The 26226-nt window shown below is 39.4% G+C and overlaps 1 protein-coding gene across 1 annotated transcript; it reads right to left on the reverse strand.

Annotated features, from left to right (window-relative positions):
* Positions 1–5055: 5055 nt before the first annotated feature.
* Positions 5056–25725, reverse strand: RADX (RPA1 related single stranded DNA binding protein, X-linked). The gene is made up of 16 exons (XM_031504784.2): positions 25110–25725; positions 23630–23772; positions 22659–22851; positions 19937–20045; positions 19716–19807; positions 19498–19620; positions 18263–18361; positions 17538–17705; positions 16886–17043; positions 16280–16479; positions 15221–15280; positions 10529–10608; positions 9791–10084; positions 8445–8627; positions 7921–8046; positions 5056–7128 (listed from the first exon to the last, which is right to left on the reverse strand). The coding sequence occupies exons 1-16, from the start codon at positions 25663–25665 to the stop codon at positions 7094–7096; spliced, it is 2619 nt and encodes an 872-aa protein (XP_031360644.2). The 5' UTR covers positions 25666–25725; the 3' UTR covers positions 5056–7093.
* Between the last annotated feature and the right edge of the window lie 501 nt (positions 25726–26226).

The raw sequence follows: 26226 nt of genomic DNA on the forward strand, positions 1-26226 counted from the left end.
AGAGAATTCTTAGTTCCCTTCAGTGAACAGATCATTCAAAATTAAGATATAAACTATGACATCAAAAACAAGACTTTCATGTCTCTCCTTCATAATTCTACAGTTTTGGTGGTAATAATGACTAACAATGATTTTAATCACTGCCTGTAAGTGACCTTTTCCCATTTCAATACTTTTTGTTAAATAATCTAAGCCTTCTGTATTTGGCATAATTGAGAAATTGAACAATTCATTTCTGGTTTTTTGTTCATTTTTTTTGGTTAAGGAATGACATGACAGTTGAAAGAAGTTCTAGAGGAACACACTGAAGTGTAAGTCATAGTGTTTCAAGTGCTTACTGGGTAGAACTATTCACAGGTGGGGTATTTCCATTCACTGGGAAGTATTCAATAAACTTATTTCTGATGTGGAGCTTAAAATACTCAGAATTTCCTTTGGTTTTTTAAAATTAACAACAAATAACAGAATGAATGTTTTGTTTTGGAGGGTTTTCCACTCACTCAAGCAAGAACAGGATGTAGGTGAGTAGGGGGTGGAAGTCCAGATATGGTCAGGATATTGCAGAAACCTCCCTCCCTCCTTCTCACCCTGGTGCCATGGTCAGGCAGCAGCTGAGATCTACGGGCCCAGGAACAGGCAAGGTGGGACTGGAAGGAGCAGTTCTGCTCAGTTACTGAAGGCTCATCAAGATTATCCCCAAATACTTCAGTTTTAAACAATATTTGAAAATACGTTTAAGGGGAGCACACCCCATGGGTTGCATTGCCAGCTGTAGAAATATAGCTTCTAGATAATACTGATAATCCAAATGCAAAAACCAGATTAAAATCTCTCTATTTGGATGAAGTTCTTGCAAGCTGTTGAATCAAGGCCATAGCAGGAGGCTCAGATCACATGATATAACTAAACCCACACTGTTACCACAGCAAAGCAATGTGGGTTTGGGTGGGTGGCACGGGGAAGGGAAACTTTCTTTCGGGTCCGGAAACTCTGTCTCACGTTTCAAACATGTAAGAGCCTGCAAACTTGTTGATGACTTGTGGGGGTTTTTTGGGGTTGGTTTTTTCAATCTGTTTTTCCAATATGCTGGTCGGGTTAATGTAATCCTGTCTCTTTCTTTGTAAACCTTGTGGTGTTTATCACTGAAGGACCCCTTCTATGGCCATTCTCCAATTATTGCTTATTTTTCTGAAGATAGTATTTCAGTGGGGAAAGACAACTGCTGCTGTCACCACAGGGTTGAAAACCAGCCAGTGTATTCTAGTAATAGTCTCTGCTTCTTGTTTGGCTTTTGCTAAAATACTGCAATTATTTTGATGGCTCTTGCACAAAGCAAATACAAAAAGATAACTTTCCAATTAACCAGGACTTTCAGTAATCAGGTTCTTAGCTTGTTATAGCAGTTTCCCTCTATTTAATTTGGCTCAAACAGCTAAATAAAATAGTAGTTTATTTTGGCTAACTGCATGATGAGATTAAAAGCTTTAGTGAGAAAGGATGTTTTGTTAAACTCAGGTACTATCACTTTTTGGAATCTCGGGCAAAATTTACAAAGCTAGATCAAATGTTAGGGGCAACTTGAACCAGGAGTTAAGCTAAGGCTTTAAAAGTAGAGCTGCCCCTACATCTTCTGTGCTGAAAGAAAAAAAAAAAAAAACAAACCAAATTAAATATGTGCTCCATAGTGGGAAAAATAAGTTGTGCAAGGGGCATGCTGGCCTAGTGATTTACTGAAATTGATATCAGCAATTTCTGTCTCAAAGTTCTCTACTCCAAAACACGACAACTGAGCTCTATTTAAGACACTTAGGTATGTCATTGTCGCTTCTTTACCTGCTGTAGCAATAAAACTGTTTTGTTTTTTTTTCTAAATGGCAGAGAGCACCAAAATTAGCTTTTTTGCCTGTTGGAGCTTTCCCCCCTCCTGTACTTCAAAGCCTTTTAGCCTCACTAGTTTCCTTTCTTCACACAAAATGTCAGTATGGAAACTTCTAAAATACCAGCAAGGTACTCCTAAAAGTTGTGAAACTGCCTGGTCCTCCAAATGTCAAACTCAGCTACAGGGAAAGCTACTCAGGGTATGGCTATTCAGTTTTAATATCACATCCTGTCATGTTCTAGGAGAATATTCAGCTGTAGACAATCTTGCCTACATTGGCAGGTACTAAAGACTGAGCCATTAGTTGACATTTTTCGACAGCTGACTTTAACGCACTTTTCTTGCATACAACACTTTGTCACTTTTTAACTGGGAGGTATAAAAGGTAGAAATGCTAGCAACATACCAGGCAGAAAGGGATAGGCCTTTCTCTATGTGGGATTTCAAGGACTGTATTTGAGCTTGGCTTGGAGTAAAAATCGTTTCTAAATCCTTGGGAGCCCCAGGCCATTTTACTAGGTGTGTAACAGTAATTCTTTCATTTACAGCCTATATGAAAAATTATATTGATCATCCATTTCTTAAAGCTTGGGTAGGGCTGGAAGAGTTGTCAGGGCATCCCCTGCCATGTCTTCCGAGTTGTGCCAAGATAGAATGTTCTTGGTGATCTGTAAAACTTGTAAAAAAACTCTACTAGAGAGTCTCCCAAATATTTTGCCTCACTGTTTTCTCTTTAATTAAAAACCTCCCCCACCAACTGACCTGCTGTTTTTTACTGCAAATAAAGTTGCCTTTTTCCTTGTCCTCCTCTCACCAGAATCTTGTTTGCTCTTTGATCATGCTGCCTAGTTCTGCCCCTGATCTTTTCTGCTTTGAGAAAAAAAAAAGCCAAAAAGCCTGAATCTTTAACTCTTGTGTTTTCCAAATAATTTATTGCCCCATTGGTCTCCTCTAGAGCATTGCCCTTGAAGCCAGACTGCACCATCCCCAAGCCACCAGAACAATTACATTTTTTGGCTGTCAGTCCTCTCTTCCCCATCTTCATCCAGAAATCATAGCTGCTACTTTCTGTGGCAATAGCTTACTGTGGTTTTCTATGATTTCTGGTCTTTTCAGGAACATCGCTGCCCCGTCAGCCCCTCCTCCCTGTAAAATCCCCTTCTCCTGCCTAGGGGGACTGCTTTTGATGATTTTATTGGACCACATTTTTGTCACTTGTTTTGCTTTGTAAAACTGCTGCACTTTTTAACCTCATAATTGTGTCCCTAAATATCCTTCTAACCATTCCTCCTTGGGTATCTGTCCACAGAGGGTCATCTTCCAGTTGATCAGATGGTTTCAAATGCTGAATAAAGCTGCTACCCTGACAGATCCCTGCAAAACAGCAGCATTTGCTGTCCTGCTGGGTGGTCAAGTGCTCTTAAGGAGTTGGTTTTTGTTGTTTTTGTTTTGGTTTTTTTTTTTTTTTCCTTAATAGCCGCATATCTGTCTCTGTGCTTAACTTTTATTTCCTCAAGATGATTAGAAGGATGTTGCCTCATATGTTAAGCTTATCAAAAAGGGAAAATAGACTAGTTTGGCACAAGCTGTCCTTGACAGTGGTAAAAATGCAAAGAAGGGATTAAGAAAAAATTGTTCCAGAGTCACTTTAGGGATAAAAGTTGGACAAATGGACCATCTCTTGGATGCTTCATTTCTGAAGACAATATAATATTTGTCCTTCAGATTTTAGACTTCTGTTTTCTACAGACCTCAAAGAAAACTGCCCACATTCCAGGTTATATCAGTGTTCAGATTATTACATGCTGCAGGATTAATAAAGTCCTGCCCACCTGAAGACATCCACTTCATCTGATTGTTCTCCAGCCTGTTTGTCTAAATGTATTTGCTTGTTAATTTTCTCTGCTTAGAGATTTTTTTTGTAAAGGCTAAAACAAACCAAAAACTGACTACACCAAACTTCACAGCAGTACATTCTGACCTTTCCCATCTGGTATTGAGCCCGCAGTTCATCTTCTTTAGCCTGTAGTGTTGTCAGACTCCCTTTCAGAGTCTTTTGGCCCTGGTCAATCAGGACTTGGTTGAGCCTGTTTTCTGGCCCTCAGCCCTGTCGGAAGCTGCAGTTCAGGGCCCCAATCCCAGTGGGGTGGGCTGGAGGGCAGAGAAAGGGCACACTCAGGGCAAATGAAAGTCATCAGTACTCACCCAGATAGTGTCACAGATTACAGCAGAGATAAAAAAGCCTTTCTTCAGCCTGCCAAGCTAGACTCTTCCTTTTGCATCATTTCTTTCTCTACCTAATACAGTTCAAGTGCCTGGTAGGACTGCAGAGAGGCAGAGCCCTGCTGGCTGCTCCTCAACTCCTTTCCAACATGCAGCTTTCCCCTGCCCAGATTGCTCTCAAGGTGGCTCAGTCACTCCTAAAGAGCTCACTGACAGAGAGTTCGGGATGCTGTTGTGCTCATACAAGTGCCAAAGCTGCACAGTAACTCCTCTTGATGCACCTGAGTTTTGCAGTGTTCATTTAATTCACACCATTTCCAGAGCTGGGAACAGACACAGCAGCTGAGCAGCCCATGAGGTTTTGTGTACGTCAGTAACACTGGCTTTAGCAGATGTCTCTCCTTGGGTGACAGAAGTGTAGTTTGCAGAGCCTGGAGCTGATTCAGCTGCTGTACAGAGTTCCTTCCTCTTGAGGAAATGTTAACAGCCAGCCTGGGGTGGGGAAGCAGCCGAAAGCTTCCTCAAGTGCAGAGCAGATCTACTCCAGCTCTTTCCTTTCCTGCAGGTTTACAGAGACAGTCCAGAAGGGCTGTGCTGCCAGGGTGTCCAGAGCACACACAGCTGTGGCATTCCCAGCCCATTCAGCTGACAAGCAGCCAAGGAATTGGCTCCTATCCCACCCAACCTGGGGCTCAGCCCCAGTCCTGGAGCACAGCGGGGGGAGAAGGGACAGAGACCCCCTTTTTCCTCATTTTCTACAAACCCATGCTGCACACCATGTTGAAAGCCAAGAGAAGCTGCAATTGGTGGCACAGATGCTAATGGAAGCTCATCTACTTCTCCTTTACAGTTTCTTGAAAAGAGTAAACATGACTGTGGAGAAGACTGTTGGAAAAGCAAAACAACTTACAAGAAGTAAAAAGGAAAGAAATGGAAAGAAACAATCCAACATGTTTACATATATTAGTTTGTTTATTTCTATTCTCTGCTTTTCAGTGTTGCACAACTTCTCAATCACATTAATCAAAATTAGTAGTACCTTCATGATCTAAAACTTAGGAACTTTTATAGACTCACAAGTATCACTAACTCTGTATGTTCTACCTTCCTCCAGTCTTTGAAATTAATGCTGAAAACCCAAGAAACATGCACACGTAAGGTTTCAGAGCACAGTTCTTTGGTCAGGTACAGGTGTTCCACAGTAAAGAAATGTGCTCTGATATTATTTTGCCCTCAGCAAATACACAGCAGCAATAATGGTGATGCCTTTGACATACTACAGGAGTAATGACTATATCTTAGCTTAACAGGGCAAAACTATAATGTTAAGACTCAAGATTGAAAATCAATTGGTTTCACACTTGTGTTAATGAACACTGAATGAAGTAAAACACCAAGTGGTTTCTTTACAGAGGACCTTTGCTCCAGCCTGACAGTGCTGGATTGGCAGGGAGGAGCGAGACAGGCAGAGTGGTAGAATCACAGTAACACTGCAGCATTTCAGCAACTCAACTCCACATATTAAGTTCAGTGTTATTTAACAGGATGGTGATTCTACAGAATGATCCAAAGTAGTAAAATTCCAAGTCTGCTACAGGCATTGGATATTCACCAGCTGCACAAAGAAAGCCTGTGCTGCCAACACTGGCACCCCATTCTGAAAGAGGAAATATCTCTCCTTCCCAGCTTTTGCCATGAAAAATTTCAAACCCTTGAGTAAAATAAAATTATATCCTTTAATGTTTTAAAACATTATCTACATTCCACATTATTCTGACATTTCCTTTAGAGTTAGGTAGTCTTAACATATAAGAAGACATTATTAATGCTTTATGTTTAAAGCATAAAGTACTAAGCAGTGCAATGCCACCAACAGCCTTTGGCTCAATATCTATGGCACGGGGTGAGGGAAGGTGGCAGGACCATCTCACCAATGTGGCTCTGTGACAATGTCAGCCACATCAGTCCTTTTGTACAAAGACAATTCCTTTAATAATTGCCTTAAGAAAAATGGTTTCATTAAGATTAGACTTCCATCTGAAGTATATGTAAATAAAAAACATTGGCTGACACAGTCAGCATGGCTCAGTTTGGAACATGAAGTATTGAGTCTCACTTCAGAGTAATGGCATCTCACCTTCACATACCCATAAGCAGCACAATAACACAAATAACACTGCAACACTACTCTTCTTGGGTTGGTATTTTTTCGGTTTGCCTTCTGTGGATACTCTGAAATGCGTGAGTTGACAAACATTGCTCCAGAACTAATACTTCTGATTCATATTAAATAGATAAAATACAGTCACATTTAATTGACTTTTAGTTCCAGTGCAATTTAAGTTAAACTACATATTTTAAAACTGTAAACTACACTAAAAAGACACAATAATTTTATTAATTTCATGACTTTTATCTGTAGTTGCCTGTGAACTTATATGTAACAAAATCAATTACATTTATCTGTCAAATTACCATTAACTGAAGATAGGGCACAGACTTGAGGAAAAAGTCCACTGTCCCAGGGCAGACAAGTGAGCTACTAGTTGAAAGAGTTAATCTCCAATTACCAACAGTCTGTTAAAATGTGCCTAAGAATATATCTGTTCCTATAAATTAACTTTATGGGCTTTGGTCAGTAATGGTACAATTTACCTGGCAAGTCTCTGTAATTCTTTCTTCTCAAAGAATTGAATTGAGAGCAGCATTTCAAATGGACATGTAGCCAAATTGAAAAGAGTCCCTCCTTGAAAAAAAATTTGTAACAATCCATTTCTATAAGTGATTTGAGGCTGTTTAACATGGAAGAAAAATTTACTACTTGATTCTGGATCAGCAGGATACAGTTGCTTCTCAGTACAGGTAAAAAGTTGGCAGAATTTTCCAGTCTTTTGCTTTTGTGGAAGTAGCAGCTTCTCATAGTTGCTGAACTCCTTCATGGTCTAAGAGCACACCTAGAAATGATGTGGCAAACTGTATATCCAGCCATAATTAGCACTTCTTAAAGGCAATTTTCTCTTGCAAAGCTAGAAGCAAGTTCCAATAAAAAAATCCTTATAAAAAGATATTTTATTTCTTGTATTAATGAATAAAATGTTAAAAATGTTTGGATGCTATACTCACTACCTAATACTCTGTGTACAAAAGCAGACATATAAAAACATAGCACCTGACCTTGCTCAGGTGAAAAGAACTAAAAGTGGTTTCCTGGATCATGGTACTAAAGGCACCATGGTATTTAATCCCTTTCACATTAAGCTTCAAGCCTAAAAAGCAGTTAGGCTGCCTCTGGTACCTTTCACTAAAAAAGATCACTACAGAACATCAAAACTCTAATCCTCAAAATTATTCTTATTTTCAGCCTAAATATTTATCACAGCCCATTAATTCTTTTGCAAACACTGACTTAAATACTAGGAAAGCTTGCCTCTCTTCTCAGTTCTCACCCAAATATATACATTTCCCATGTATGTTTGTGCACAGGCAAAGAAAGACAGCTGAGAATCACTTTGACTACTTGGTATCCTGCCAAATGATCAGCTCACTGTACTGCCTATTCATCCTTCTTGAACATCAGTGACCAAGACACTGTCTCATCTGTTTCAAGACTGAAAAATAAAGGCAACAATTGTCCTTTCCAGTTACATGGATGACCACTACAACTGCCCTAAGAATCACAATTTTGTATTTGTGTCTACTAGTTCTAGAAAAGTGCAATGTGTAGAGGGTGTATTCAAATTACAGCAATTTTATTTCCCTCCTTTTGAACAATATACATTTGAAAATTAAGTTATTAAATTACACTGGATCCAGCACACCTGGTTCCACTGTCTTGTAGATTTTGCTCAGAAAGACTTCCACCTTATCATCACCCAAGTGACACATGTCCAAGATGCAGATAATGTGTTTGCCATCAAGCTCCTTTGCCGCTTGTACAATTTCATCTAGAAATTAAGGAAAAAGGTATTTATATACTCTGTGAACAATAAAAAGGTGTACAGATAATGTTTTCCGTAAAGTAATGTTCAACCTTCTTTCAGTGAAAAATTTTATTCATAAATTCCATCACTAGAAATTATAGAATCAGAATTAGATATGAGTTTGTAGTTTGGATATTAAAATACGGTCTTCAGAGGAGGATAACAGCTCCAGCAAAAACTGCATTGAAAGTTCAGTATTACAGCAATTTACTGAAGGTACCGAAAAAGAATTCACATCTCTTTAACTGAAGAGGTAAACAATGTCTGATCTACACCAGAGATTTCTACAGAGCATTAACTCTTGCACTGATAGATAAACCAAGAAATGATAAAAGAGTAACATCAGTGAAAGGCAGTCTCACCTGAAAGAGGAAATGTCTCACAAAGCCTCCCAGTGCTGGCAGCATTCTGCTGGCATGCAGAGATACAAGTCATACTAGACAATAATGTATCATTCTGAATGTCTTCCAGTTGAAATAAGTGGGGATGGTCAGGGCAAAACAGTGGAAGAAAAGCAACATCTATTGCTATGTCATGGTTTATACCTGTTGAAGAAAAATACTTTATGTTAGCAGAAAACTTTGTATTCAACCCATCAGCAACTTTGTGCACAACTTTTTTTTTAAACAAATCATTGCACTGATTTTTTGTTTACATGTTTCTTGTCCACTCGTTAATAATTGAAGTCTAATAATGTTTCTCTATAGGATTATACACAAGCACATTCAAATTGATATGATGCTATTAAATACTATGGTTTAAGGCTAACAATGCTAATAGTTCAGAAAACATTAAACCTTGGAAGCCATTTCATCCTCCTTTTAACTTTATCTGCAAAGGCAGAGAAATTAATTTTACAACCAGTAAAGTGTGCAATGCAGTGCTACTTTCATCTTCATCTTCAGTCCCAGGTTTCTAATGACCTCAAATATTTAAACACCTTCTCTGCAAATGTCCCTCATCAAATAATGAAAACTTTTAAATTATGGGAACTTAACATAAGCACTGTTAAGCAAGGCAATTTCTGTTCCCTTTAAACAGGAAAACAAAATCAACTTAATAACCCTCAATAAAGCTAGCAAACAGATACACATCAACCTGCATATCTATATTTTAATAAATAAAAATCAACTGACACTTAGTGTAAACCAAAAGCAGCATGGAGCAGTTAATGAGTATGGCTAAAATACAGTCTTCCATTTTCTGCCAAGGAAAGAAGGAACTTTAGGAGAACAGTATGAAAAAACCAACTCCATGAGAAAAATGCTGAAAAGAAGCATTTATAATTGTTCTTTTTCCTTTTAAGAACACTAACTTGTTTCTGATAAACATCTCTCCATCAGAAAGTCAGCTGGCAAGTACAATTGAATAATTTGCCTGATTATGTCAGGACCTACTTCTAAATAATCAATAGTTTAAGGACTACACACATTCTTCAAATAACACTCATAAGATTATACCAAAAACTGAAATTATATGAAAAATGATATTACAAAAAAGATAGTCAGACATTTTTCATTGAAAGGTATGTTTAATGAGAATAAAAATTACCCTAAATGGGAACTCTAACAAAAATCTAAAATGACAATAATTTTTTAAACCTCAGGAAATACTCAGAATCAACTGATTCCTTTAGAGAAATCCATTCAGTTTCTGATGAACTTCCACTGCTTTTGCTTAACCATTTTTTACAAGGCAAGCTACTTACCCAGAACTGTCACTTCATAATACCCAAGGCCATTAGCACTTTTAAAATCATTGATGTTTTTATCTGTTCTGGCCTCTATTGGCTGATGCACTGCTGCATGAAGGTTGTACTGTTGCATAAGTAAGTCTTTGTGCACATAATCAAATTTACATGGGATACTTTCTGGGAAAATTCTGCTGTGATGAAAATAATTCATTAACTTGTCTTTCACTTGTGCCCACAGGTCACTCTGCCAAGAATCACAAGTTCTTCCAGTGTCTTCAGTTTCAGCTGTATTACTCACTCCTTCTTGATCTATTATAAGCACAGAAAACATTTAGATGCTTGTATAATTGTGTCACTCCTCTGTTAAATAAGACACGATTTTCATTAGAAAATTTCAACTATGAACACATGGCAGAAATTAAAAAAGCCACAAGAAAATGTGAGGTATCATGCTATAAAGTGCTTTGGAGATACTAAACTAATTTAAAACTTGTATAAATTTATTGCCCATAGTGGGAAACCATCCAATGCTGTCCTTTCAGCCATCCCTTAGAACCCAGCAGAGAACATTGAGTAGAATGACACTGATGATAAATTGCTATAGTGGTTCCCCAGAGGCTGATGCAACCAGATGTACAGAGGAAATGTCTTAAACAAAGGTTATAAGGATATCTTTGTTGCCTGGTTTGGACCTGAAGAAAAGAAGTAGTCTTAAGCCTCCTAAGGTTAATATAACAACTATTTGCAACGTACCTGTGCAACACTGCAAACTGTCTGACACAGCCTGTCCATTTTTATCTTGCACAGAATGTCCATGCTGATATTCATCTAAACTATAAAAAGAAAATTATAGTGTGTATACATATATATTTACCTTAAACCTAATTAACCTCAAACTCTACACAGCAAAAGACAGACTTCTAGTGATAAATGATACAAGCTCGAGTGAATGAGCTCATTCCTTACTGTGAGAGCTGTACACAGCAGCTTGACACAACGAGACCCCTGGTGCTCAGAAATCAGCTCAGCAGGGCTCAGGAGCAGCCCTGCCCGATTCCCGGCTTTGGGAAACAGACGGGGAAGGGTTTTACACCTCAGCCGGTGTCTGCTGCCCTCTCCCGGCACCTGCCGACACACCACGGGTGACACGGCCAAACGTCACGGGTGACCAACAGGTGACTCGATCGCAAAAACCGGGAGCCCAGCGTGCGGCTGCACTGAACTGACACCCCTTCAGCACCCAGGAACACAGCACGAATGGAGTCATGCCACCACTCCGGAATCCAAAATGACAGAAATGCCAAATCTCTATTTTCCTATGGACATACTGTCCTCTTGTAACGATCAATTCAATGAAGCAAACTAGGTATTTGTTAGACTTTCTCTTTTTAATAATGAAGTTTTGAATTAATGGTAAGAAACTATTCTTTATCAATCTCTAATAAATTACCTAGGATATTATGCAGGAGAAAAACATAAGAGGCACTCTGCAAGCAAACATGGTAAAATAAGCTCTTAGGCCCATGTATTCTTTTATTCTTTGATGCATTTCTCTTATTAGAATAGAACTCACTGTGATGTCTGAAACAACTTAGGGAAAGGACTATCTTGATTATCTTGCATCACAAACAACTGCAACAGGTAAGACTTTGTTAAGGTACCATTAAAATTCCAGACCATCAAAGAAGTTAATAATAATGACAAGATGCAGACAGCAAGAAAGGAATCAAAGATGAACATGCTGTTTACTGGACAGCATATTGTATTGATATAGTATTTCATAAGGATTCGCAGGTTTAAACTTTTTTTTCTATTTCATACTAAGGTGTATCTTGAAAATTTTGTGTCAACATTTCCTAACAAATGGAAAATGTCTAAAATGGTATCTAGTGAAAAGATAAAAGGAAATTCACTAGAGGTTTTGAGAATGAAAGTATATTTTAAGAAATGCACCCCCATCATGGATGTATCATCACTGAAATTACCTCCTTGTGATGTCCAAATCTAGGCACAGAAGAATCCTCATTTAAGCAGTACAACCTGTGCAATTACTGCCCACAAAATTAATTTTCACTTTTGAGATCTGGACCTGGTAACCATAAGATGAAACCCCAGCACAGTATTAAGAAAGGCTTGCTCAGAAACCAGCGTGTCGAGTTCGATACACACCAACTTCTCATTAAAGCAGAGGGTTAAACCAAGTCAAACTGCTGAAAAGTGGATATTGTGGAAAGTGGGTATCATGGGTTTTTTCTTTTAAAATTGTCTAGATTTGGAAGTGAATAGGCTCTGATTTAAAACAAGCAGAACCTCAGGAAAATATGAAAAAAAAACTTGTCAGGATTTTTCCCCACTTCTTTCACAGATCTGTAGCTGTGATAATTTCTACCTGCCCAACATTATTCCTCCAGGCCTGCTTTGTGCTGGATGTGTGAAGAGCCTGATTTGAGCTAGACTTGTAAGGGAAACTACTTGTCTCTAACACAGTCCAGGTGCTTCTTTGTGAATGAACCACTGTGTCTGCAATGCACCTGAGGCCACCCAAATCTCTCCACTTACTGCAGTGTGCTCCTGCTGTTGCACACCAAAACACCCACAACCTATTTTAACCATGCCAGCTTTAGGAGAACTTGTGCATTGCCAGATTTGCTGTTTCCAGCCTGCACTCTGCAGGACCCCCCTTTGCACTGATGTCCACTTGAAAAAATCCTTTCTTCACTATTTTCAGATACATTGATATTCAATTTGTCAGTCATTTTATTTTAAAGTACTGCCATCAAAAATAACATCAATCAAAATATATGGCAGATCAGTATTTTCAGAAACTATTGGGAAAACAAGCATGTCCCATGCTTCACACCTATTTCGTAAGCACTGGGACTAAATGTGATAAATGAAATTAAGGAAAAAAATAGCTATGACTCACAGCTATGCCCAAACAGTGCAAGGAAGTAAAGTGCCTCAAAACAGTACAAGAAAACATCCCATTCACTGATAAAACTTTTTTATAGACTGGTTTGAAATGAACAAACTGTTCTGACACCATTGTGATAAACACATATACCACAGCAAGTAACAGAGAGACCAAAAAGCCTTTTATGATAACTTGACAAAATAATTTTTAGTATCTACCAATTTCTCCCTGACAAGTTCTGATTTATGTGAAAAAGGGTTGTGAAGGAAACATCACATGCTGTGAAACTTTTGGTCATACAAATCTCAAGATGAATTTCCCTATATTATAGAGTCCCCATTCCCCAGCTGTCACATCCACAGGAAGAAAAAAGGACAAAAGTGTCTATGTGACAAAAAATATGAAAGTGAAACTACAAGGACAGAAGCAGGCAAACAAGTTCATTCCATGCATGGAGTATGAGCACGTAGTACAGCATTTCCATGGGAACACACTAAATTTACAAATATTAAAATTCTAAGAAAACTACTGTGCTTTTTTCACTTCCACATAAAAATAATCTTGTCTGAAATTCCTGATCTTTCCTCATACACCATCACTTCATTCTCTATAAATAAAATTACTTTGGAGTACATTAAATGCTTAGAACTACCATTATGTCAAAGATCTTTACTAGCAAGGATATAAATATCAACAATAGTGCTAAATTACCCAGTTTCTTTGTTCTTTCTGAAACCCTTAAAAATCATGTAAGTTACCTCAGAAATGCAGGAACTGTAGCTGTCAATAAAAAGTCTCAAAATAAACTCCTCCTGTTTATAAAACTGCTTATAATAACATACAAAAGTCTTGTATTAAATTATTCTGACAGTTTAAGTTAAAATATGTACTTTAAAACATATCTCTATTATTGCATTCAATGATCCTTGTGTGCCCCTTCCAACTCAGAATATTCTCTGAAATATGTGAAGATTGTTAAAACTGCTATTGTTAATTTCGTCAACATACTAAAGTATTTTAGGGAGAGCTGACATTCTTCTACATCTAAGGAACAGAAAACAATGGAAATTTAAAGTATATCAGCTAACTTTCTATTTTTCTTTGGTAATTTGGAGAATTCAGCACAATTCTATAGTTAGTTACAGAAATACACGAATTACCTTTTAATTATATAGAGTGAAACAGCTTTCCATAATCCAACACAGACTTTCTCCTCCTTTAGCTGAGGTTCTAGCACTAAAGGCATAGAGTGGACACACAGGTAGCGAGGAGAGTAGCAGATTGAGAAAAGCAGAGAACAAAGTAAACATGCCTTAACTTCTGGCTTCACCTATAAGAAATGGGGAGAAGACATTCTTCCCATCCTCCCCCCACCCTGGAAAAAGCGGAACATTTCTCAGCAAGCAAAAGAACACAAGATTCCTTACAGTCAAGGAAAATCTCCTGATTTTCCTATGGATTTGTACAAGTCCCTGCAAACTCCTGCACCACCTGCAGAACTGTGACCTTAAGCAAGGTGATGCTTTTAATGAACCAGCTGCAAAGTCAAGTAATCATTTCTCCTAGAAAATGCAGATTTTACCAAAAGGACTAGGACACAAAACACATGGGTTCAAAAGAGCCTCATTTATCACACAGAAAAAGCTGCTGCAAATTAGCTTCCAATAAATGTGTTTGAAGAAAACAGGCATGCTTTTAGGGGAGCAGTACCGGTAGAATGGTTAAAAACTTTGATCAGCTCCCTCATTACCACTGTTGCCCTATTCCTAGCACTGTGATTCTTGGGTTTAGGGGGGAAAAGGAAGAGATGCTAAAAGTAAACCAAAAAGGCAACTGAGCCATATATGTAGTCATGACACAAATCCAGATCACTGCCAAAATACACAAACATCCTAAATTACTGACACCAAGGAGTTCAAACATTCAAGTTGCTCATGTTCTGTCTGGAACAAGTGACAAGAATTTATGGCCCTTAAAAATGCTCAAAGGAAAGTAGCTTGTAGCCCCTGGTTAACAAATAAAAACACTCATTCAGTTTTCTTAATAATATCACTTTTTTTGTTATTTCAGTAGGTTCCAGATTTGACAGGACTCTGGATTTGAAATTCCTATGTGGACTTCAAAATAACCGCACCTTCTCTGGATTCAAACTGACTTATGTAAAAACTGAGTTCTGGGGAGTGAAAGGAGCCAGGGGAGTGCCTTCCCAGGGACAACTATACTTACACTTTTGTAGCATCAACAAAAATGTATAGCTCAGCCACCACCAGGAAATCCATTCATTGCCATGAAGAACCTCTGTTATTATATATTCCCTTAGTAGAAGTAGTAGCAATATAAGATGCTTAATAACATGCTCAAAATTATGTTTCAGATTCATTTAGAGTCAGTGCAGATGAGTGAATAGAAAACATGATCTGGTCTTTCATTTTACTTCCTGAGAAGATATTCCTGATCTATAAAATTTTTACTCAGAGTATGTTTGTTTGATTATTGCAATTATTCAACACAATTAATTTCACATGACTTACCCTAGTTTTCTTCTTACAGTCCGCGTAAAATAGGGATAAGATGACACGGATGTACCACCCCTTAAAGTAGGAAATTCACCATTACTTTTCAGTATCTATTTAAATGGAAATTCACAAAGCAAGGGACTTTGATGTTTTTCTTTCAGGCAGAACTAAACTAAGACACTCAAATGCTGCAAGTTTTCATAAGGAACAGAATCCACTAAATTTGCTGTAACACTGCCAAGACAAAACTTCTGTTTACCAAGGTAAATACTAAATTTTCATTCAATGCTAATTATATTTTATTACATTTCCCCTCAAACTATTCTAGTGTATCCACTCTCTTCACACATTATGACTTATGAATGTGAATAGTGAAGAATATACCCATTATAGTATGAGAAATCCACTGCAAAAAGACAGATGTGACTGGCCTGACTTTTGAAACTTTCAACCTGTCATTGTGTACACCAGGCTCTCAATAGTGAGTATGGCTGTAGTATTTTACACAGGTGTTGCAATGAAGAGCAGTCTTATACAAGAAGTTACATTACCCCTGAATTTAACAGTTGTATCAGATAAATTACAAATTATTTTGAGCCCTTAGGTTAGCACATCTAGTTTCCTTTCTGACAGCAAGTTACAGCTACATGCAGTATACCCCATTGCCCAGAAATCAAAAATAAAGCATGTTTGAAATTAAGGAACATGTATACCACATTTTCAGCCAAGCTATCTGATTTTCTCACATCATTGTAACTGTTTGTTCCACAGCTATGTCACTAAACTACATTTGGTCCAAGTATTAACTACTTTTATTTAAAATCTGTGAGATTAGTAAGAAAGTAGCATAAATATTAATCAGAAGAGAGCACTGCAAACCTACTTTAATTAATCCTTCAGTAGTATGACCAGTGTAATTGTCATCACCTATGCCAGGAAAAGTACATAATTACATTTCAAAGATTAAACTATATATTCTTTTAAAGCTTTCTTATTTTCTACAGCCTGGGCTCTGGTCTAATTTCTGAAAACACTTTTTAGAAGATCCACCACTTATTTATGAGGAGAGCTTACTGTTCTGCATCTCTTCTGAATCTGCGTGTTGTCTTTCTCTTGACTGAATTCCCCTTTGACAGCAGAGCTCGGTGCTGATGTTCCCCAGGAGCACAGGGTGGCTCCAGGGAAGACTTAACTTCTTCATTTTTATCCTTGTCAACACAGTCTTCTTGGGACACAGAAGAACTTCCAAGAGACTGAGAGGTATCTTTCTGCAACTACAGTTAATTGTTTAAGATTTTCAATGCATGCACTTAAAGGTATTTGTTCCAACTCAAAAACCTGAAAGTTTCTGACAGTCAACTTATATCTAGCAGAAGCTATATTCTAATCATGTTAATACGGTAAATTCTGTCTAGAAAGTGACAAGTGAGCATGTTGCAGCAAGTGCCTCTCCCACACTCCAATTAACATCAGGTTAGTCAAACTAGTAACTTTTAAACAGTTACAAGTTTTACAGAGGACTGCCAGAACACTTTCAGAGAAGCACTGAATCATTGCTTTTTAAAATTTTGCTCTCAAAAATCAGATTAAAAGACAATGCAATTGTATTCTGAACTCAAATACAAAATTCTCCATTCTAATGACAATCAAGCTGCTTTGGCATTAATTCACACACCATACCTGGATGAGTTCCCCTCCTGGGGCTTCAGCTGCATTACTACAGCTGATGTATCTTATGGCACTAATTATTCCCTGAACAGCAATTCGCTTGTGCTCTCTGTAGTGCAGCTCTTCAACCTCTTTCCCTATTTCACCTATGGGTTTCAAAACTGATTCAACTGCAAAAAAGAAATTTCCAGAATCAAGTTTTAGAGAAATACAGTACCAAAATCTCTAAACACAAGACTAAAAAGAAGATTTTTTTTATTAAGTATTAAATTGATTTAAACTTATGTTTTTAAAGAATTCTAAATCTTTTTGTTATCCACATCACGTGGAAGAAAATTAAAACAATAAACCTTTTTAGTTCATAAGCATCCTTTGGTATGCATTATCAGACACCACAATTTCTGTTTCAGGTGAAATTTCCAGTTCAATGTGGCCTTCAGAATAACTATTTCTAATTTTGATGTGGCAGAATATTCAGAGTAAAACTTCTGGGTATATGTGTAGCTCATGTCAGCTTCTACAATTCCCCTGCAGCTAGCAGTGCAATATTTTCTGTGAGGTGAGGATTTAGCCTATAAAACATTTACTTACAAAAGGGAGCTTTTCTTGGAGTAAGACTGACTGGAAAAGGCCACAAATCTTAAAGATATTTCATATATCATACCTTCATTGTTTTTACAATATTTCAAAAAGCTATCAGGAGGTCGTGGAAAAGGGTAATATCCACCAATGACAGTTTTCTTTATTTGATCAGCTTCATTTTGTGATTTTGTCCACTGAATGAAGTTTTTCACTTTGGCATCCTTGGTGTATGGCTGGCCCTTGTGCCACCCTTTTAAAACAAAAGTAATCAGGTATCAAAACCAAAGCACGCAATTGACACTTGTTCTCATTTTGAAACTCCCCTGAACGCTATTTGGAAAAAACATATTAAGAAAATCTTGACTAGAGAGTACAAAAGATGTCTTTTGTCAAGAGTGTTTTGCCAAATGAGTACCTTGAATTCCTTGACTACACTTGCATTTGACACCGAATGTCGAAAAAATGTTAAATAACAGAAAAAAACAAAACAACTAGCAATAAAGCTCCTAGAACAGGAAAGCTGCAATGTTTATTAATGTTTTAAGTAAGTGGCAACTGCCATTGCTACCCTATCAAAATATTAACAGCCTGAAAGAATTAGGAAACATATGTCTTAACCTAGAAATACTTTTTATAAGATAAACCCATTTTAATGCCACACAAGAATGCCATTTGCCTTCTTGTCTTCTGCAGTGATGTTTCCTTATCACCTCATAGTCTGTACTGATTATTGTGCTGTAAAATGAAAATACCCTTTCCAAAGAAATAACATGAGAACTACATAAAACAAGAACTAGTTTAAGTTACCTGTAATGAATATCTGACTTTCATTTGAAGTCGTAAGGTAAACTGTCCTGGAATCATTCTCAGTCATCACTCTCATCTGTGTACACACCAAGTATGTCACTGGAGAGAAAAAAAACCAACTTCATTTTTTTTCCTGACCGTTCACTGATTTTAGAATAGCAAGACTGACACACATTGGATTAATTTTATTAAGTTCTCTAAACAAAGCAATTTTGTTCTTGACCCTACAAATGTTTAATGCATGTTTTGAATTGCCATTATAAATTACCATATGAACATGCAATTAAATCTTCAATTTAATTTCAGCATAGATATTACAACTAAAACATGAGATACTTCATTGGGTAGGATATCACTGAAACAAACAGTACAAATATTGGTATTAAATAGCTGTGTTTCTTAAGGATAAAACGTATAAAATCATGAGAAATTATGGCATGCCACTGCAAAACTTCTAAACAGAGCTCAGACTTACTCTTTTGGTAGTATCTCAGTTAAACTCTAGAATATTATTCTTTCCCACTTCCCCAGAACACTCAAGATGAATGCCGCCACAATCTAAGCAGGACTGTGCAGCTGATGCTGCATCAAATGTTACAAAAAATGAGTACCAACACCAACCAGTGTTCAAAAAAGGATGAGTGCTTGGAGGAGAAGAGAAAGAAGGCAAGAAGAAATATTTAAAGCTCTTTTAAAATCCTTCATTAAGGATTCCCTAGTTTAAAATTTATTACTTTTAGCTCACGTGTGATAACTAACACAGCTGGGTCATGATTGCTATTTGGGCAAAAAGCACTGTTTCAAAGAAATGAAACTTTTCCACTTTCACCTCTTTCTTCATTCAATTCTCTTAAATTATTCCTGTCTATAAAAAAGCAGGTATTTACAAGGCAAGAGGAGCAAGAGTTTTGACCAGCTGCTGCCTTTAATCACCTCTGATGCTAGAGATATTGCCCAGCTTCTTCTAAACAGAAACATCTGAAATGAACGAGGTCAGAGGAGCCACAGGCCCACTTATCCATCTAATTGTTTACACTGACAGACTGCAATTTGTAAGGATTTCAAATACTTAAACTATTTTTATTCTTAAATTTTAATTTCTGATCCAGTCTCTTCTGCTTGAGGAGATAAATCATGGCTTTTTTTTACTCAGTGGCAACTAATCTCAGAAATTCACAATGAACTAGAAAAACATTTAAAATAAATATTAGTAAGTATTATAGAGAGATTAATACTTGGATGAATACGCTCAAAAACGTCTGGCTGAGAAGTTGCAAACAATTCCAGTATGAATGGCTGGTCGGAGGTCCCATCAATGGCATGTGCCCAACGATACAGCCAGAAGTCTTCACTGTGTTCTAGATAAACAAATATTAAGGAAAATGTATAAGCATTTACATAGAAATTTAGAAACTATTTGATAAGTTCTGAAAGTCACATTTATAAAAAAAACCTCTTTTTCTGGCTCGCTCAGCCCTTCCTACAAATGTCACAAGACCAATAACATCACAGGAATGATTGTGCGGTAAGTCATCCAGCTCTGACCTAAAAGAAAAATAGAAGAAAGCTGGGTAAGCTTTCTCAGAAACTCTGCAAAAAGCACTTCAATTAACATTCACTGTAAGGCAGTGTAATTTAAATTCCAGCTTGATAACCAACAAAATTTTATTTTACCTTGTGATAAACCTATATTTAACATCAGGTAATCCCCACTCTGGCTTAACCATTTCTTCTGGAATAATACTTATTTCAGTAGGAGGATCTCGAACATTAAGGCAAATTTCTGACAAAAAAAAAAAGTAACATTTACAGCATAAATACAAATTATCATAATCATCATTTTTATAATAATAATATAACAAAAGTAACAACAACCCATAAATAAACCAGGGTAAAGTTTCTTAAATATTCCAACTTTGTGAAATTATTCATCAATTTCTCTGAGTTCACATTTTTATCACAATAAAGTAAGGAATTCAGGTACAACAAAGCAATTACAACAAACCAATTTTATCATCTGTGTAATGTTAAACTTTCCAACTGCCAACATGAGCCAACTAGTCCAATCCAGGCAGTATTTTAACAGGAACTAATCCAACCATACTAATTAGACACAAAGTACTTTTTACACTAGCTGTGTTGTCAAATCTCAGTAAGGTCTGAAACTGATGTTCAGACAATGAAGTAAAACAGAACTGGTGCATGAGAATTTCCATATATGATGCTAGTTGAGGTAATTATTAATAGGACAGAAATACACCATGGCCATGGAGGAAAACAAAAGGTCTTCCCATGCCTATTCTATAGCACCTGAAAATTTTAGTTTATTTCTCAGACTGTTTAGATGCTAAATTACAAACATGGTAGAGCACTGCGGCAAGCAACTGCTCTTCAACCAGAGTAAAAAAAGAGGAAGAGTGGCTTCAGCTTCTAGAATACACAAGGCAGTATTCTATGGTCTCATTACAGGACAAATCCTGCTGGTATATAAAAGATAGTCTGATGATATTTCTTGGGTTTGAGTAAGGGATTATTCAAAAAATGCACCCAGAAAACTAAGTCAGTAGATATAAATAATACACACAACTGTTTATGTAATATTGGGTGCCTCACCCTGGCACCACAACACTAGGAAGGTGTTTACTTCAAGTCAGACCCTCTACTTAGGAATATTCTCTAGGCTTCTGCTTTCTAGAAATGTATTTGGAAAACAACTGTGGTTTTGCATATGGTTGTTTAAGACATATCACCAAGAAAATTCCTGAAACAAAATTTTCCCATGTATCAAAACTATGTCTCAATTGTTTCATTATACTTAGTGAAATAATTTCACTTCATCTGAACAAAAAAACCACCGTCATGCAATGGAAGTTGCACAAAATCCATCTTACAAATGCTCTAGAACTTTTTCTGGATATTCTGTTCTCTTGTGATGTTCTTATAGAACATATGGTCATACCATCCATCCATGCATCATGTGAATTCATATTAAGACAAAATTCTCAGCTTTGTGCAAGGAACTGAGATTCTGTACATAGTTTTGTATGAAGCAAAGATTTACAGTTTCTACAGTTTATCTGTGCACCATGGTGCTTTCCAATGGAGTGACTTCTAGTTCTTCCATCACACAGCTATTACCCTTTAGAGCCCAGTAGGCTGACTTGGCTGGCCATTTTGATTTCTTTGTTACCACTTCTATCCCAATAATGTTTGTAAGAAATCAGAAGTGCAGAGTAAAGAGGGCATTGAAAATGCACAGATATTTGCCCATAGAAGACGTCAACTCAGATGGCATATTTCACTCTGTCTTCTTTGCATAGAAAGGTTTTGTGGCAATTATAATTGTTTTCAGGGTTGGCTTGTAATTGTCATCACCTTCCCTCACAAACTTCCATTCCTGGTTAAACATTTCCATCTCCTGCCAAGCCATCACAAATACTTCACACATTGAGATATGGTTTTAATACAAATATTTATCAGTCAGGCAAGATATTGCTTCTGGCAGTGAAAACATTGTTTATTTTTGTACACTGTAGCCGACTTTTTGTGCACTGTTTCCTAACTCCATTAGGAAACTGTCATTGTCAGTAAGTTATACATAGATCACTCTTCACCAACATGCATATTGTTTCAAGAACTTATTTGGATTTTCTGAATGTTGGCTGTCATTTTGTACAAAAGCACAAAATGGGAAAGAGCTCACACAGAGTGAAGGAAGAGAGAAAACAAACCCAAAGTCGATCAAATCCAGTTTGAAAAGGCCATTACTGCTACACTGCAGGACTTGTATTTTTGTAGTATAGCTCCTTTGAGTATCTGCCACACTAAAAAACTGGCAACTAAGAAAATGCTTTTTCATAGCCAAGGAATATTCTTCATACACATACTCCCACAGTGATGCTCTTTCAGCACACAAAAGTCATCAATGCAACTTTTTGTTCTGTGGAGCTGTGCAGATACTCTGGGCCTTGACAGTACACACTAAAATCAAAAGTCAGATGAGGTGATAATGTCCTTCAATGACATGGAAAAAGATGTGAGCAGTGTACAAGTGATATGTGTGTTATTAAGCAGGAAGTAGAATCAGATTAAAAATCACCACCAGAGGCCTATCTTTATAATTTCTGTTCCTGATATCAGGGATTATTTTTTAATTTCTTTATTTTTTAAATAAAGGTTTTAACTAATTGTGGCAGTAAACTTTGTAGGCATGATTCAATATAAACAGGGAACAGCATGAACCTGGACACTCAGACACCTTTCAGAAGTACGACTTAAGGATTTATAACTTATTAATTAACATCAGCAACAGATCCATTTCTATTTCGTTTCTGTGGAGAACTACTTTGCACAGCTGTATTTCATAGACTCAAAATAGGTTTCTGCAATACTTAACCAATTGTAGCAAATCTCTTCATCTGTGAATCCCCTGGGGTGGGGTGTGTTTTAAACGGGTAACTGGATTTGATGGCATACTTGGCAAGAAGCAGCACTGTGCCAACCTTCATACTGTGATACCATTCAGGACACAGCGAGTTCCACAAAACCATTGACATCATGCCTGAGCCATCAGCAACTTCAAAGTAAGCCTGAGTGAAAAAGAGACAATATACAGTCATCTTATTTATTATCATTCTGCTAGGAATTTATTTTGGATAATGCACCAGTACTTGACTCATAAATTATTTCTCTGTTACAAATGGATATAGAAGATGTTCCAGAACTTGCACTGAATACTTGAGTGGAAAAAATCCCCAATTGTTAAACAGGGCAAATGCTGAATCTGAAACTGAGCAGTAAAAAAAGATTTTTAAACTAACCCACTCCTATCTCCTTTTCCAAGAAGTTCAACACAAAAATATAAGTTAAATCTATTAGATTTAAGTTAAATATATTAGAAAGTTAAATACATTACAGTCGAATATATACAAGTTAAATACACTAGAAAAGTCATTAAGAATTTTACAGTAAAGTAATCTATCTGAAAGTCAACAGATGAGAGAATCACGGCATAGAAATAATTTAAATATATTGGCTTTTTTTTGACAGGATATACTAACTCCAACTTTCAAAGCATAGAGACCAGAAATGTTTAGGCTGTTAAACTACTAACACCTGGAAGTATCCTTTTCTTCACAAAAAGCTCAAATGAACAATAGTAACTGAAATGCAGCCACTAAAGTTTGTACACATATGATCACAAAATTCAGCATTTCCTGCTCTAAAGAGCTCAGCATTTTTGTAAAGGCAGCATTTTCCATATAACATAGCTATAAAATTACTTTATGTGCTTACTATATGGGAAAAAATATTTTCAAATATCCTACAGCAATTTGAGTGTTAACCTATCAATTTATCCCTCTTTACCTGATAAGGCATATCCACTTTTTTCTCTGGTTTTCCATAGTACCTTAGTCTAGATTTGTGCAGGATTCTCACAAGAAGTGGATTGAAATGCACTCTGCTTCTCCATGTCCTTTCCAGATGACCAAGATTAGTCAGTCTGGAGACTAAGGTTAAGGGAAGGGGAAAAGAAAAGACCAAAAAAGAGCATTCATGATTGAACATCTAAGTTTTCAGGAGTAAAGTGGCAGGATGTTACATGTATTTTATTAATGTTTCTAACAATTAAAAAGGCTCATCTGCTGATATAATTTACCAATAAAATTCTGTTACGAATTATCTGCACACAGCATAGGTTTGCCCTTTTTTTTTAGTTGAGAGTGATGACACATTTTAAATGACACCAAAGTGTTGTCAGATGAGCAGAAGGGCTATTACAAAACCCACATGTCTCAGTCTACAAGGGATCACACTCGTGCAGAAGTCCTGTTATCCGTCTCTCCTCACCAGGCTTCATGGAATGGCCTGAGCCCCCCAGCACTGACCACATTCTGGGTGGCAGCTTCTAAGTGTGAGCATCCTATCCCACAGAAGAGACTACTACTGCACCCAGTGTTTTTGACACCTCAGGAGACTGGGCACAAGCACCACAGCTACATATTTTCAGTCAATGTTCCTAGAGTTTAAAAAACTCTCTCAAAGCAACAGAGTATTACACAAGGGGTTGGGTTCAAGGGGGTTATCTTGTTCTGTATTATCTCTCTCTGGGGTTATCTCCCTCTGCCATGGGAGGGACATGTTGCACCGGACCAGGCTGCTCAGAGCCCCATCCAAGCTGGTCTTAAACACTGCCGGGGCGAAAGTATCCACAGATGGCAACTGTGGGATACCTGTGCTAGTGCCTCACCATCTTCCCAGGGAAGAGGTTTTTCCCACAGGAAGAGGTGAACTTTGACACAGGTGGCACATTCCCAGTGGGACCAAACACAGCTGGAGGATACCAGGAGGCTCAGCCCAGCTGCACAAGCGATCACAGAACCAATCGGGTTGGAAAACACCCCTAAAATCATCGAGTCCAACCTATGACCAAACACCACCCTGTCAGCCAGGCCACGGCAACAAGTGCCACATCCAGTCTTGCCTTCAGCTCCTCCAGGGACGGTAACTCCATCACCTCCCTGGGCAGCCCATTCAAATGTCTAATCACCTTTTCCGTGAAGGAATTCGTTCTAACGTGCAAGCAAAACCTTCGCTTAAGACTATGTGTCCTTGCGCTGCAGCTGGTTACCTGGGGAAAGCGCCCGAGCCCCAGCTGGCCCCGCGCTGCTGTCAGGGGATTGCAGAGAGGGAAAAGGCCGCACTGAGCCGCCTCTTCTCCAGGCAGAGCCCCCTCAGCCGCACCCCGCAGCACCTGCGCTCCCGACCCTTCCCCAACAAAGCCGGCACCGCCTCCTCCCTCAGGGCGTCCCTCCCGCACCCCCACAGCCGCCTCCTCCGCCCTTACCGTCCACATCCACCCGCACCGGGGGTCTGTCCGGTACCCACACGTCTCCATAGGGATCCTCGTTGTTCCAGAGCGGCAGGTAGTGCCTATTGTCCCCGCGGAGGGGCTGGAGCGGGCGGTGCCCGTCGGGCGGGGTGCCCGCGGCGGCGGCGGCGCCCCCCGCCCGCTCCAGCCCCTCCAGGCAGAGGAAGCCGCGGTTCAGGCGCCTCTCGTCGTAGCGGAACGAGCAGCGGGTGAGGCGGAGGCGCGTGCCCGCCCGCAGGCGCGCGCGCTGCACCAGCCCGTTGAGGCGCGGCGCGAGGTGGCAGCGGTGCCAGCGCGCGCCGTCCGCCAGCGTCACGTCGTACCAGTACTGGTGGGCGGCGGCGGGCGGCGTCCGCGCCAGGTACCGCTCCACCGCCACCACCGTCACGGCCGGCGGCTCCGCGGGCGCCGCGCTCAGCTGCGAGGAGCTCTGCACCTCCTCAAACACCCTCTGCAGAGAGAAGGCCCCGCCGCCCTCCGCCGAGGCCGCCGCCCGGTTCTCCTCGGCCCGTTCCGGGGTAGCGTCCTGCATGACAGCGCTCCGGCCGCCCCTCCCGGGCGCTAGCGGGGCCGGCCGCGGCTTCCCGCTGTCATGGCTGAGCGGAGGGCGCCGCCCCCACGGCGCGCGCGCGGGGCGGGGCGGGCGGGCGCGCGCGGTTCAAACCTCCAACGGCCCGGGCGGGGGCGGGGACACGGACACGGGGATAGGGACATGGGGACACGGGGATAGGGACACGGGGACACGGACACGGGGACACGGGGACACGGACACGGGGACACGGGGATAGGGACACGGGGACACGGACATGGGGACGGGGACAGGGACATGGGGACACGGACATGGGGACACGGACGCGGCGGCCGGGGAGCTGCTGCGGGCCGAAGCGGGGCCGAAGCTGAGCCCTGCTGTGGCGGTGAGAGAGGCGGCCGGGTAGCGGCGGTGCGCGGCCCCGGTGTCCCTCCGCTCGGCCGGCGCCGCGCTGCCCCCGCGCTGGTTCGGTGCCCGCCCTCGCCGGTGCCTTGCGGCGGGGCCCGGTGCGACGGGGGCGCTGATCAGCGAGCAGCGTGGTGGTCCCTGCCGCCATCAGAGAGT

Source organism: Lonchura striata, chromosome 14 (assembly GCF_046129695.1).
Source record: "Lonchura striata isolate bLonStr1 chromosome 14, bLonStr1.mat, whole genome shotgun sequence".
In the NCBI taxonomy this organism is placed as follows: domain Eukaryota; kingdom Metazoa; phylum Chordata; class Aves; order Passeriformes; family Estrildidae; genus Lonchura; species Lonchura striata.

Coding starts and splice junctions, on each gene's coding strand:
- RADX (XM_031504784.2), bottom strand. CDS start 25,665: ATGCAGGACGCTACCCCGGAACGGGCCGAGGAGAACCGGGCGGCGGCC. Junction 23,773..25,109: donor GGTGCGGGTGGATGTGGACG/GTAAGGGCGGAG, acceptor CCTTAACCTTAG/TCTCCAGACTGACTAATCTT. Junction 10,609..15,220: donor ACTGTAAGAAGAAAACTAGG/GTAAGTCATGTG, acceptor TTCTTTTTATAG/TTTAGATGAATATCAGCATG.